This window comes from Osmia bicornis, unplaced genomic scaffold (genome assembly GCF_907164935.1).
Source record: "Osmia bicornis bicornis unplaced genomic scaffold, iOsmBic2.1, whole genome shotgun sequence".
Classification (NCBI taxonomy): Eukaryota; Metazoa; Arthropoda; class Insecta; order Hymenoptera; family Megachilidae; genus Osmia; species Osmia bicornis.
The window spans coordinates 16594-28198 of record NW_025791066.1 but is presented as its reverse complement, the minus strand read 5'-3'; the positions used below and the strand labels follow the sequence as shown (position 1 = coordinate 28198).

The 11605-nt window shown below is 47.3% G+C and overlaps 1 protein-coding gene across 1 annotated transcript; it reads right to left on the bottom strand.

Moving 5' to 3' along the window:
- Window positions 1-5866: 5866 nt before the first annotated feature.
- Window positions 5867-7948, bottom strand: LOC123988660. Its single transcript, XM_046289412.1, has one exon. It carries the CDS (start codon window positions 7946-7948, stop codon window positions 5867-5869), a length of 2082 nt encoding a protein of 693 aa, XP_046145368.1.
- Window positions 7949-11605: the final 3657 nt, after the last annotated feature.

Here is an 11605-nt window from a genome sequence, read left to right as displayed (position 1 = left end):
CCTGAATAACCTCTATATTGATTGGACTGACTGAAGGATAAAGTTTCTTCAGCCATTTTTCTTTCTCAATGCCCTTGACGTATACGGATCCATGAATACTATCTTTCAAACACGAAGTGGCACACTCTTGAAGGCATGAATACGGCACGGTACCATCGTCCCACTCAAAACCGTGATGATTTTGCGTCAACCATTTTATTTGTCTTAATTCTGCTTTCGACAATTTTTTCTTAGCAAATGGTGGCGCAAAGATGAAACATTGTACACGATTCCCATTCTGGAAGATAGCAAGTTCCTTTACGAAAAACTCGTTCGTATCGCTTTTGAAGCCTTGAACGTCCATGAATGTTGGTACATTCATTTTGATTAGTTGAATTTGTGGCGAAAAATGACCGCTTTTACTGCGGAATGATCATATAAACCCTCTTTCACTTAAGAGAGTTTGCGCACTACATTGGTCAGTGGATTGTACTGCACGATACGATCGTGAATGATCAAACAGTAAGCGCTAGTATTTTCAGGAACGTTTTCACTACACTCAAAATCGATTCTTACATCGATTGTAGCGCTTTTTATCGATTCGTTCTGATGCGCGCAATCAATGACAACGAATGGGCCGTAGCCGAAAAAGAGTATCTTATCGTATAGAGCTCCGTCATCACCATTACTGCACATTGCTCCGTAATATGACTTTCTGAATTTTGCATACATGTCGTAAAGGACAGAGTATCTATTTTTATTAAAGTCAAGATTCAAATTGTCATACGGATATGATTCCGAATTTAAATACAATCGAAAATTGGTGAGTTTGCAGTCATCAAATTTGGTGATATGTCTATTGAGCTTATTTTTTTATCCGTTTGTAATGCAAATATTACATATCGCGGTTTTTCTAATTGCGTAGCTGCTTTAATGCTCCATGTATGTTTAGTGGTTGCTTGTAACATTGGATACTCGTATAAGTCCCAGGAACGGTAACTCATAATTATCGTTTGACCGTTTTCAAGGATACGCAACAATGAAAGTTTGTGTCTTTCTTCGAGCGTGACATGTGGCATCCTCCACTGTATTTTGTATAATTGCAGCGTGTATTTTGCACCATCTGTTCCATAAACAGCATTTTTGTCGTCTCGCGATCGAATCAGAATCAATTCATGATGCGCATTAATCACTATTCGTTTGTAATCTTCGCAGAAACCGAGCAGCATATTTAGAGGAACACAAAAGTCAAAGTAGCCTCCTGCATTGGGTATGTCTATCCAACCAGCGTTTTCAAGCATTTTTGATTTTGTCGTTGTCAACGATACTCCATTTTTTATCATAGTTGTTATTCCAACGTTTTTACAACGATCGATCTCCACGCCGTTTAATTCATATCGAATTTCATCAAACATAAATGCTGCGCAATTCATTTCTAGTCCAACTGAAGTTCCTGCAACATTCTCATCGTTGAGAATGAGTTTTCCTTCGACGTAAAGGTAACTCTCACTAGGAAACGTGTACAAATCTTGTTGTTGAATGGGAATTCGTATTTCATCATTGTTTCCGAACGTTGTGTTGGCGTATGGGCTGTAACTATGTAATTCGATCTTTGTAATTCGATCGTCAGAAATCGGTAAACTGGCAATGTTCAATGGGTCCATCATTTTCGTTTCTTAATCACAAAACCCAACGATTGCAGAAATTGCGTGTTTTTGTCGCTCAAATCTTGCGATGTGTTCAGTGTGGAGATATTGTCCTTACTAAATGATTGTAAAGAGTCATCACCGTTTAATACATGATTATTATTCCTGCAACCGTGGTAATTGCTGCTGCTGCAAGTACAATTTGTGCGTTTGTGATTGAAGTTCTGGTTCCATCCATTTTCTAACGATCCTTTTAGCAACTCGTTCAACGGGGTGCTCAATAATGCATTCGGCGGATTGTTGATCGGTTGAGTTTTAGCATCTGTGTACAACAGCATTATTTCTAGTAAAGTTTAGTATAAGTGCTGCTTGTTCTCTTGAAAGGCGATTAAATGAACGGATATATAACGTATATTAAACGGTCGCGTCGTCGGAGCGTTTGACGATGTGCTCTTGCGATGTGTCCGATTTGGATATATTCCCTCTACTGAATGATTGTATAATTGTTATCGTTTTTACATCATTATCCTTACTGCAGCTGCCGTAAAATGTTCAGCATGCCGTTCGAGCTGTTCAGCGAGCCGTTCGAGCCGTTCGGCGGGCCGTTCGAGCCGTTCGAGCCGTTGGAGCCGTTCAGCGGGCCGTTCGAGCCGTTCGCGGACCGTTCGAGCCGTTCGGCGGGCCGTTCGAGCCGTTCGAGCCGTTCGAGCCGTTGGAGCCGTTCAGCGGGCCGTTCGAGCCGTTCGCGGACCGTTCGAGCCGTTCAACGGCAAGCCGTTTGAGCCGTTCAACGAGCCGTTCGCGGGCCATTCGAGCCGTTCGAGCCGTTCGAACCGTTCGCTGGCCGTTCAGCGGGCCGTTCGAGCCGTTCGCGGACCGTTCGAGCCGTTCAACGGCAAGCCGTTTGAGCCGTTCAACGAACCGTTCGCGGGCCGTTCGAGCCGTTCGAGCCGTTCGAACCGTTCGCTGGCCGTTCGAGCCGTTCGTGCCGTTCAACAGGCCATTGATTATTATGTTTATATTCATGTTATTTTTTACACCGCCTAATATGAAGCCTCACTGTCAATTCTTCTCCACGGAAATTTATCAGATTATCGTTTTGATCGGTAATGCGTATACTAAGGTGATCAATGGCTCTCACGATAACTGGAAGATAAATGACGTTCGTAGGACTTTCCGAAATTTTATATCCTGGTGGCACGCGCGGTGAAAACTCATGAATGGTATGAACACATTGACCGTTGCTATACGCGCCAGTCGTAATATTACATTCGATCCTCAGCACATTTACTTTCATAATATTTACGGGTATATCCGACTCGTGCCATTGCCCCGGCGGTAATATGCGATATGTAGAAAACCCGAGAAGCGATCCTATATTATTTGGTTTGGTAAAATCGATTGTACAATCACTATATATTTCACTTTTCAAAGTGCTGTTATTTGTACGAAATAAAATGATTTTAGTCTTGTCCATTATTTTCTCTTGCAAGTATTTATTTAGCGCTTCGAGTTCATACGAACCATCCGGTATCGTGATCTCACCATCGGCATCAAAGTAAAATTTATTGTTTGTAAAGTCAACGTTTGGTATTGTGTTGAAAGCTTGAAAATCAACGGGTCCGAGTTCGTAATTATCATCCTTCAAGTCTATAGGTGGAAAGTAATCAGTGGTAAGCACAGAATTTTTTCCGCTTAACGTAAACGTCAACGACATCTTTGCAACTGTGAAGACTATGTGCATTGAAACTATTTTATACATTTCCAGCTAAAAAATGCAAGCAGAGTTGTCCACATACACTCGTATTGAATTTTTGATACTGCGTGTGATTGTATAAAATCGTTACATGCTTTCCGAAGTAGTTTATTAACTCTGTCGGTGGTCTCAGATTTCCAAAAGAATCGAAATATTTAACACAATTACCCCGCTTTACGTAAGCTACCCAGTGTGTACCAGGACCTTCCGATTTATCTAAATTCACGATACCGCATTCGTTTAAGAACGATTTAGAGGGTCAATTTGTACGCATGAAAACACCTCGAAAATATGGAAAGTTCAACTTTCATGCAAAGTTATATAACTGTACATTTGTCATTGCGCCCTTTGGAAGCGTTACAATTTGCCGAAGCGCTTCTTTTTTTTTTTCTTTAATTCCTTTTCCCCGTTTATATGGTGCAAGGTAAAGTCCATGTCCTTCCATAACACGATTGTGCCGTTTCACTTCCTCTAATGTTTTCCGTGCTGCAGATGCATCGTTGACTGCCTTGGCGATACCTGCTGCACCGCCAGCCACCGTGCCCAAAGCTGAAAGGCCTGCAAAAATAGGTACAAGTGCTGGAAGAAATCCCCCACGTTTTGCAACTGGAAGTTTGCGCGACTTCGTCTTCTTCTTCTTGTTACTTTTCCGTGGTGCCATTACTTTCTTCTTTGGCTAACTCTTTGGCTAACAATATTCCAGCAACGCGCGCAGACAAAAGTATTTTCCAATCTGGTGCGAATTCTTTTTGTGCTAATTCGAAGATCAAATTTGCATATGCACATCGTACGGCTATCGAATAGGAAGTGAAATTTTTCCTGGGATGTTTGGGTTTATATAGGTAGAGAGAGAAGTTGCAAATGATGCAATACATTATGATTTATTAAAGTATAATTTCTAACATAATTTGTAACATAATCCTTTTTTCTCTGTTAAGATGCTGCTGATGCAGCTGTTATTATTGCCTGAATACCTAAAGCTACTAATTCACAATCGATAAATGAATTTGGATCATAAATATCAGTTTCTTTGATATGCTGTACAACCTCTGCATGCACTTTTACATCTCCGTATCCCCGAACTAATGCAACAAACTCTTTAAATTTTTGTTCCACCGAATACAGTTTATCATATAATGCATTATGCATTTCAATTATACAATCATTTAAAATTACCATTTTCTCAAATGTTTTTTTCATCATGCACATACATATATCATTGCTAATCAATTTAATTACTTTTACGCCATATAGCACTCCAAATTCAACACTGATATCATTAAAATTAATATTGTCGCGTGTATCTTTTGAATCGTCAAAGAAGCTGCATACGTTGTCCGCTTCGGCTACAATCAGCGACCACGTGACTATGCTCAGCTCCAGGCGGTTGTTTCGGCTGTCTGATAATATGAGTTGCGGGTAGAAATTGTCGCCAAGTATATTTATGCCGATTTCCAAATGCTTTGTACAGGAATCCGTCAATGGATATTTTCGACCCAAAATTCGACATGATAATTGTGGTGCGATTCTAGAACAAATAAATACCGTTTAAATATGTTATTGGAACAAATAAATACCAGCAGCGTTAAATGAAATGTGTTTCGAACACTTACTTCACGTCGTCCTGATGTTTTGTCATTTTTTTGCGTGCCTCTTCTTCTTGAGTAGAACTTGCGGGGCGCTTTCTTTGGCAAAAAAACTCTTTGAAACTTTGAGAATACATATTTCACTTTTCACAATACAATCTCGCGAACGATGCGCTTGCGGTGATGGTCAATTTGGTTTTGCGTATACTTGAAACTTTAGCAAACCCCCTACCTTCTATAGTCACGAATTGCAGTGTCAGATTTGCTGCGTCAACAAAAAACTCATTTCCAAGACGTAGAAAAAATCATTTTCAAGACGTAGAAAAAGTGACCTTCCGATAAGAACAAACAGTTCAAGGTCATGGAGGGTGGGGGTAGGGTGTTATATTTCTGCTGACGATGTCAAATTTCAGTTCAAGGTTATGGGGTGGGGGGTTGTCATGGGGTTGGGATGTCAAATTTCAGTTCAAGGTCAGGACGTATCATATTTCTGCTGACGGTGGCTTCAAATTTTAGTTCAAGGTCATGGGGTGGGATGGAGGGTGGGGTGGGGGTTGTTGAGGACGTATCATATTTCTGCTGACGGTGGTGTCAAATTTCAGTTCAAGGTCATGGGGGTGGGGGTGGGGTATCCGGAGGTTGGGAAGGGGTGGGGGTTGTCGGGGGGGGGGGGGGGATTTCTGCTGACGGTGGTGTCAAATTTCAGTTCAAGGTCATAGGGTGGGGAGAGGGGTGGATATTGTCGGGGTGGGGGGGTATCATATTTCTGCTGACGGTGGTGTCAAATTTCAGTTCAAGATCATAGGGTGGGGAGAGGGGTGGATATTGTCGGGGTGGGGGGTATCATATTTCTGCTGACGGTGTGGTGTCAAATTACAAAAAATGCTGACGCCAGTGATTTAGAATCCGCATAGAACAACTACTAAGGGAAGGCGCACCACGTAGCGTCCCGAAGGATCTCGAGCATGGGTGTCGAGGAAGTGACGCTCACACTTTTCCTCTTCCTCTGACATCGGAGCCCGTTCTCGAACTTCTTCCAGCTCCCAAAAACGCTGGAGGAGTGGGCTTGTGGAGTCCTCGCTGTGGCAGTGTAGAACCCGGGCGGCCGTCTCCGCCTTGGGTTTGTTGTCGGAGGCTGGTCCCATGAGCACCCAGCCAAAAGGGGTGAGTTTCGCCGTTGGAGTACCCTCTGGCCCTCTGCGCGAATCGTCACCAATGAGCGTTCCGCAAACATCCGCACCTAAAAGTAAATCTACCCGAGCCGGAACTCCGTACTCGGGGTCAGCAAGCGTGAGACCGGTAATATGCGGCCAAGACTTTGCCACGATGCTTTTACTCGGGAGCAGCGACGTTAGTTTACGGAGTACCAACGCTCGAACGGGTAATCGGAAGTCCGAAGTGTGTCGGGGTCGAACCACAAGGGATACCTCTCCGGTTGCGACTCCAACCTCATTATCCTTGACGCCTGAGATGGCCACTCGCACCGCCCGCCGTGGAAGACGTAGCGCCTGAGCGACCCACGATGAGACGAGGGAGGTATCGGAGCCGGTGTCCAGAAGGGCTCGGACCTCTACGGTTTCTCCTGATGGCGCCTCTAATCTCACCTTGGCGGTTGCGAGTAAGGCCACGGCTTTTGATCCGACCGATAGAGAGAGGGTGGTCACCTGCGGAGTTGCTTCGTCCGACGTCGAGGCAGCGTCTTCTGGTGCCGGCTGTCCGCCTTCACGGCCTGGTGCGCTTGTCGGTGGAGCCGTCAGCGCCTCGTGAAGCAGCGTATGATGTCGCTTGCTACAAGCTAAACAGACTTGTTTAGACGGACACTTACCCACTTCGTGTCCTACATTCAAACAGCTCAAGCAGGCCTTCAGCTGTTGCACGCATTCCTTGCGTTTTGCCGGCGACAGCGCCTTGAATTTATGACAAAATCCTAGACCGTGGGTGCCCGAACACCCCGGACATTTCCGGGCCGGGGGTGACTTCGACGCTGCGGCTAAGACGGTAGAGTTAACGCCTTTGGTTGACGCTCCTCCCTTTATTTTAGGTTTGACTTCCTTGGAACTTGCCGGTGACACAGCATGGAGCGATGGGTCAGTCATGCCGGCAGTGCCTAGAGCTTGGATCCGGTTTTCCAAGAACTGCGATAATTGCTGAAACCGCGGGATTTCCCGACTATCCGCCAAAGAGGTCTCCCAAGCAAGGTGAGTAGTTTTATCAAGTTTTTGGCTTAGTAAGTATACAAACCACTCATCCCATGAAGTAACGGGTTTCCTTAGTGCAACGTACGCTCTGATCGCCTGGCGGAAAGTGTCCAATAGCCGCTTCAATTCGCCAGCTGACTGCTGCAGGGCTGGTGGGCACGAGAGGAGCGCACGATGATGTGAAAACGATAACAGACAAAAGTTACCGTACCGGGCTTCCAGATCTTCCCATGCTCCCTTGAAGCCGGAGTCTGTTGGCGTATTCCGAATGACCTCGGCGGCCTCACCTGTCAAACTATACTTCAAATAGAGCAGCTTTTGCACATCAGGTAAATGGCTGACGTCATGTACAAGACTTTTAAAAAGGTCGCGAAAGCTCTCCCATTGTAACGGATCACCCGAAAATTTCGGCAATTCGATTTTTGGTAGTTGCGGGTGGGGCGTAGGCGCAGGATTGGACGGTTGGCTTTGCGATGGTCCAGGTGACTGCAGCTCCTTCAGGTGATGGGAAATCATGGAGGCGGCGTCGAGGTAAGCTTCTTCCGTTACCGAAAAGGCGTCCTCTTTGACGTATAAACTAGAACTCGCCTCCATGCATCGCATCAATTGACGATGCCCGCTAAGGAACGTGTCCCAGTACCGGTTGAGCAAACCCTGTCTTTGCTCTAAAACCGCTCCCGTCAACTTGTCCTTTCCTAACTTGCATACGTTAGCCCAGAATCTTTGAATCCACCCCGCTACTTCCTCTTGCTCACGCAGAAGATCCGTAAAGGATGTAGACATGATCGCAGTTCAAGCCGAAATTTAATTTAATATTTCGATAGAGGACCACTGACACCGTACTTCTAAGCCTTTCAACGCGTACCGTAATGTTGGTAAATATTACTTGCGCTGACTACCCAAAGTCGTTAGGCTCGCGGCGTGACGTCACAAAGCGTGGTCGTTGCCGTTGGAACAAAGGATGGTTACGTAACCGGCTTTCAATCGGCTCCTCTTTTCAGATCCCTGGTTGGAGATTTTCGCTGATCTGGATCGCCGAAGAAGTTCTCCACAGGTGAAGAAGAAAAACCAGATGCACTTGAAGCACGGAGTTCACTTGCGCGTTTTTCACAAAGCACCGTTGTTCGTTTAACGAAATCCGGCTCGAAGGACCAGTTTGTTCCGTCAAATTTCGTCGCGGCGTATTTTCCACGATTGGAAATCTTTAGGAAATGAGCGAGGTGCCGGATCGCGATTACCGAAGCGTGGGATTATGGAAAAGGCGGAGGCAATGAACTCCACGACAACGTGTTGCGTAATTTTAATAAAAACTCGTTGTATTCAATAAAATTAACACGTAGACGTAAAAATAAAAGAAACAAAAGTTTAGTCTTAATCCTCGATTCACTCCAATAAATTTGCGTTATTGCGGTTCGCCGAAGCACTCGGTTCGAGCGAAGCGCCGAAAAAAAGGGGTTTTACAGATCCAGATTCTCCGAAAACTGCTCGCGAGAATTTCCTGGAAACGAGAGAGTAACGTCGTAGCGCGACAAAAGGTTCGTACCTCTCCCTCTCACCCCCGGCGTTCTCGCCCCACACCTCTGGCCAACGGAGTGAGAGAGACGGGCGCCGAGAAGAGAGGAATAGCAATCTAATAGAAGTTAGTCGCGAGAGGTATTCTTGAAACAGTTCGCTTGAACAAACAATAAATTAACACAATATTTAATGAAAAAACGACACAATAGCACTTCCGAACACATAATAAAAATGATTTTACCAAAAGACGCGAATAACTAAGCCGCTATCCACCGCGTTGAAAATCTAAACACGGAGCGACCACGAAACACGGCCGCTCTCCTCGACGCGTCGAGCGGGAACCTAACCTTTTTTTTTTCGTGGGGAAATCTTACATAAGACCCACCGCTACCCCTAGGGCAGGGCAGCGGGGGAGTGTCAGATTCCTACTGACCAAAACCCCACGGCGACCTCCTCTGGCGTATGGCAGAGGCTCCGGGACCTGATTGCTATAACTCCAGAGCCTCCCCCGCCATGCGCTGAAAGCGCCCCTCACTGGGGGAGTAACAACTCCCCCAGCCGGCACCAGGGGTCGCACCCGGTGCCGGCTCCATCGCGGGGGAGCTGCGTGCAATAGCGCCGGGCCCCCCAGCCCGTACCGCCTGCAGTCTCCGCGCCTCGATCACCCCACAGGCTACGGGGAAGAGCAACCTCCGCCTGCCCGCGAGGAAGATCGGGCGCTCTCCTTCGCTCCGCCGGCTTCCGGTGCCGGCTACACCCCGGATCCGCGTGCAATGGCGCCCAAACCGGGCGCCCGCGGCCCACCGAGTCGTCCCCCTGTGGGCTGCGGTGAGCCGTGGCCGGCCACCCTCCAGGGGGACTCCATCGGCTCCGCTGCAGCCCCCCTGCGGGGGCCAGCGCCACTCCCAGCGTGGGAGGGTGAGGCCACTCTCCGCCCGTAGTCACCCGGCCCCCCAGTGGCGGACGGAGAGGGGCCCCCGATTTGGAACGAGGTCCCCACCCGCCCGCCCCCTGGTCCGACCGGGGTCCGGGCTCATTTCCTCTGGGGCGGGAGGGTACACCGCGACCCCTCCCGCTCCCAAGCAACACCCCCGTAAAAATATTTCTCCCAGGAGGCGGGAGGGCACGCGGGCCCTCCCGCTACACTACCCCGTCCCGCATCCGTTGCGCCGGGGGGGCAAATAGCGAAAGCCGCCGTCGCCCCCCCGCACTCTTTACGGCGGCGGATCCCTGCGGCGTCGTCGCGTCCCACGTGGTCCGTGGAACCTAACCTAACCTAACCTAACCTAACCTAACCTAACCTTTTTTTTTATATTTTGACAGCAAGAAAATACATTTACGTAAGCGAGGAACCCGTCGGGTTCGGAGGGGTCTCGGGCAGTGTGGGACTCAAAGGTACATACCAAAACAAGTTTCCCTGAGTTGGATCGTTACAGTACCCCAATACCCACTAAAAACTTGCCCCGTATCGGCCACAGATACCTCCGGCAACCCCAGACGGCTTTAATGGAGAGCATTTTGTGTAGCCACGCTGTTGCTTACACATCGATCGACTCGGACGACCTAAAGGCGTTCAGTCGTCCAATAACGTCGCGGGTAAGCCCCAGCGCACCTCCGTTTATAACGCAGGCTATTTTGACCGACAGTGATTTCATTTAGCCACAGAAGGTATAGAGTGCGTTGGTGGACACTCTACAGCCGCTGTGCGTACACACCGCCGGAACTGTGCATTATCCTTGCAGAATCATTTTTCCCTACCCGTATGTTTCCGCAGGAGATGTGTAGGATAGAGCTGAGCCGCTTGGTCACCAGAGGCCGCAACACACTTTTGGGCGGGCTAAGCCTCTCGATGGGCGGATCTCAGCCTGGGAGAGGTCGCGAAAACGAAGGAGTGCTCGCATGAATGCGAGAGTGAAGAGAGCCCGAGCCGCCTGGACACCAGCGACCGCTTCACACATTTGGGTGAGCTAAGCCTCTCGATGGGCGGATTTCGGACCTGGTATTGGTTACGCGCACTGCGGAATGCACGCATGATATCGAGCGAAAGGAAGACTTGGGTTGCCTGGACACCATCGACCGCAACACACATTTGGGTGAGCTAAATCTCTCGATGGGCGAATTCCGGGCGTGGGAGAGGACGCGAAAAATTTTTCGAACGAAGGAATGCTCATGCGAAAGCACGCGGTAGCGCTCGGAACGCTCGTGTCGTTTGTCGCATGCATTCATCCATCCATTCAGTTCATTCAATTCTATATTACATGTGTGTAAGGGCTCCGTAAGCGGAACGCTACGTATAGTGCGGATGCAATCAGAGAACCTAAGGGGAAGAGTAAGAAGGGTCGCGGTTCGCCGAGAGTCGGCCAGCGAGAGGAAGGTTCAGGCCGGACGGTCTCGATCCACTGCCCGGCAGGTACAGTGAGAGGGAAAGATCGAGCTCGGGATGCTGTGAAGAGCGAGCGCGAGAGAGGGGATCAAAGAAGAAGCCGCGGGTCGGAATCCGGGAGAGAGCCGAGACGCGAGCGTAATGCGTCCGAGATTAGAGGTCACTGATTTGGGATCGCGCGTCATGTTAATGCGATTTTAATGGAATTTAATTTAATTGATGTAAGGAAATTTAAAATGTAATAAAATTCAAAATTTATCAAAATCTACAATTTACAGAAAACTAGAATTGATGTTTCGTGTTTGAAGAACCACATTAATATTATAATTAAGAATTCATACGAACCAAAACCTTGAATTTTAAATTTGCCATGAAAATTAATTTTAAAGGTAATTAAATACAATTTTCGCGAAAGAAAGTTGGTGCAGATTGCTTTCAAAATTAATTATCAGAGGGAGAGTTAGATGTATGGAAAATGTAGCATGTATTAAAATTGGATTTTCGAAATTTGAATTTTAGATTAGGCACGAAAGCTAGCAGTT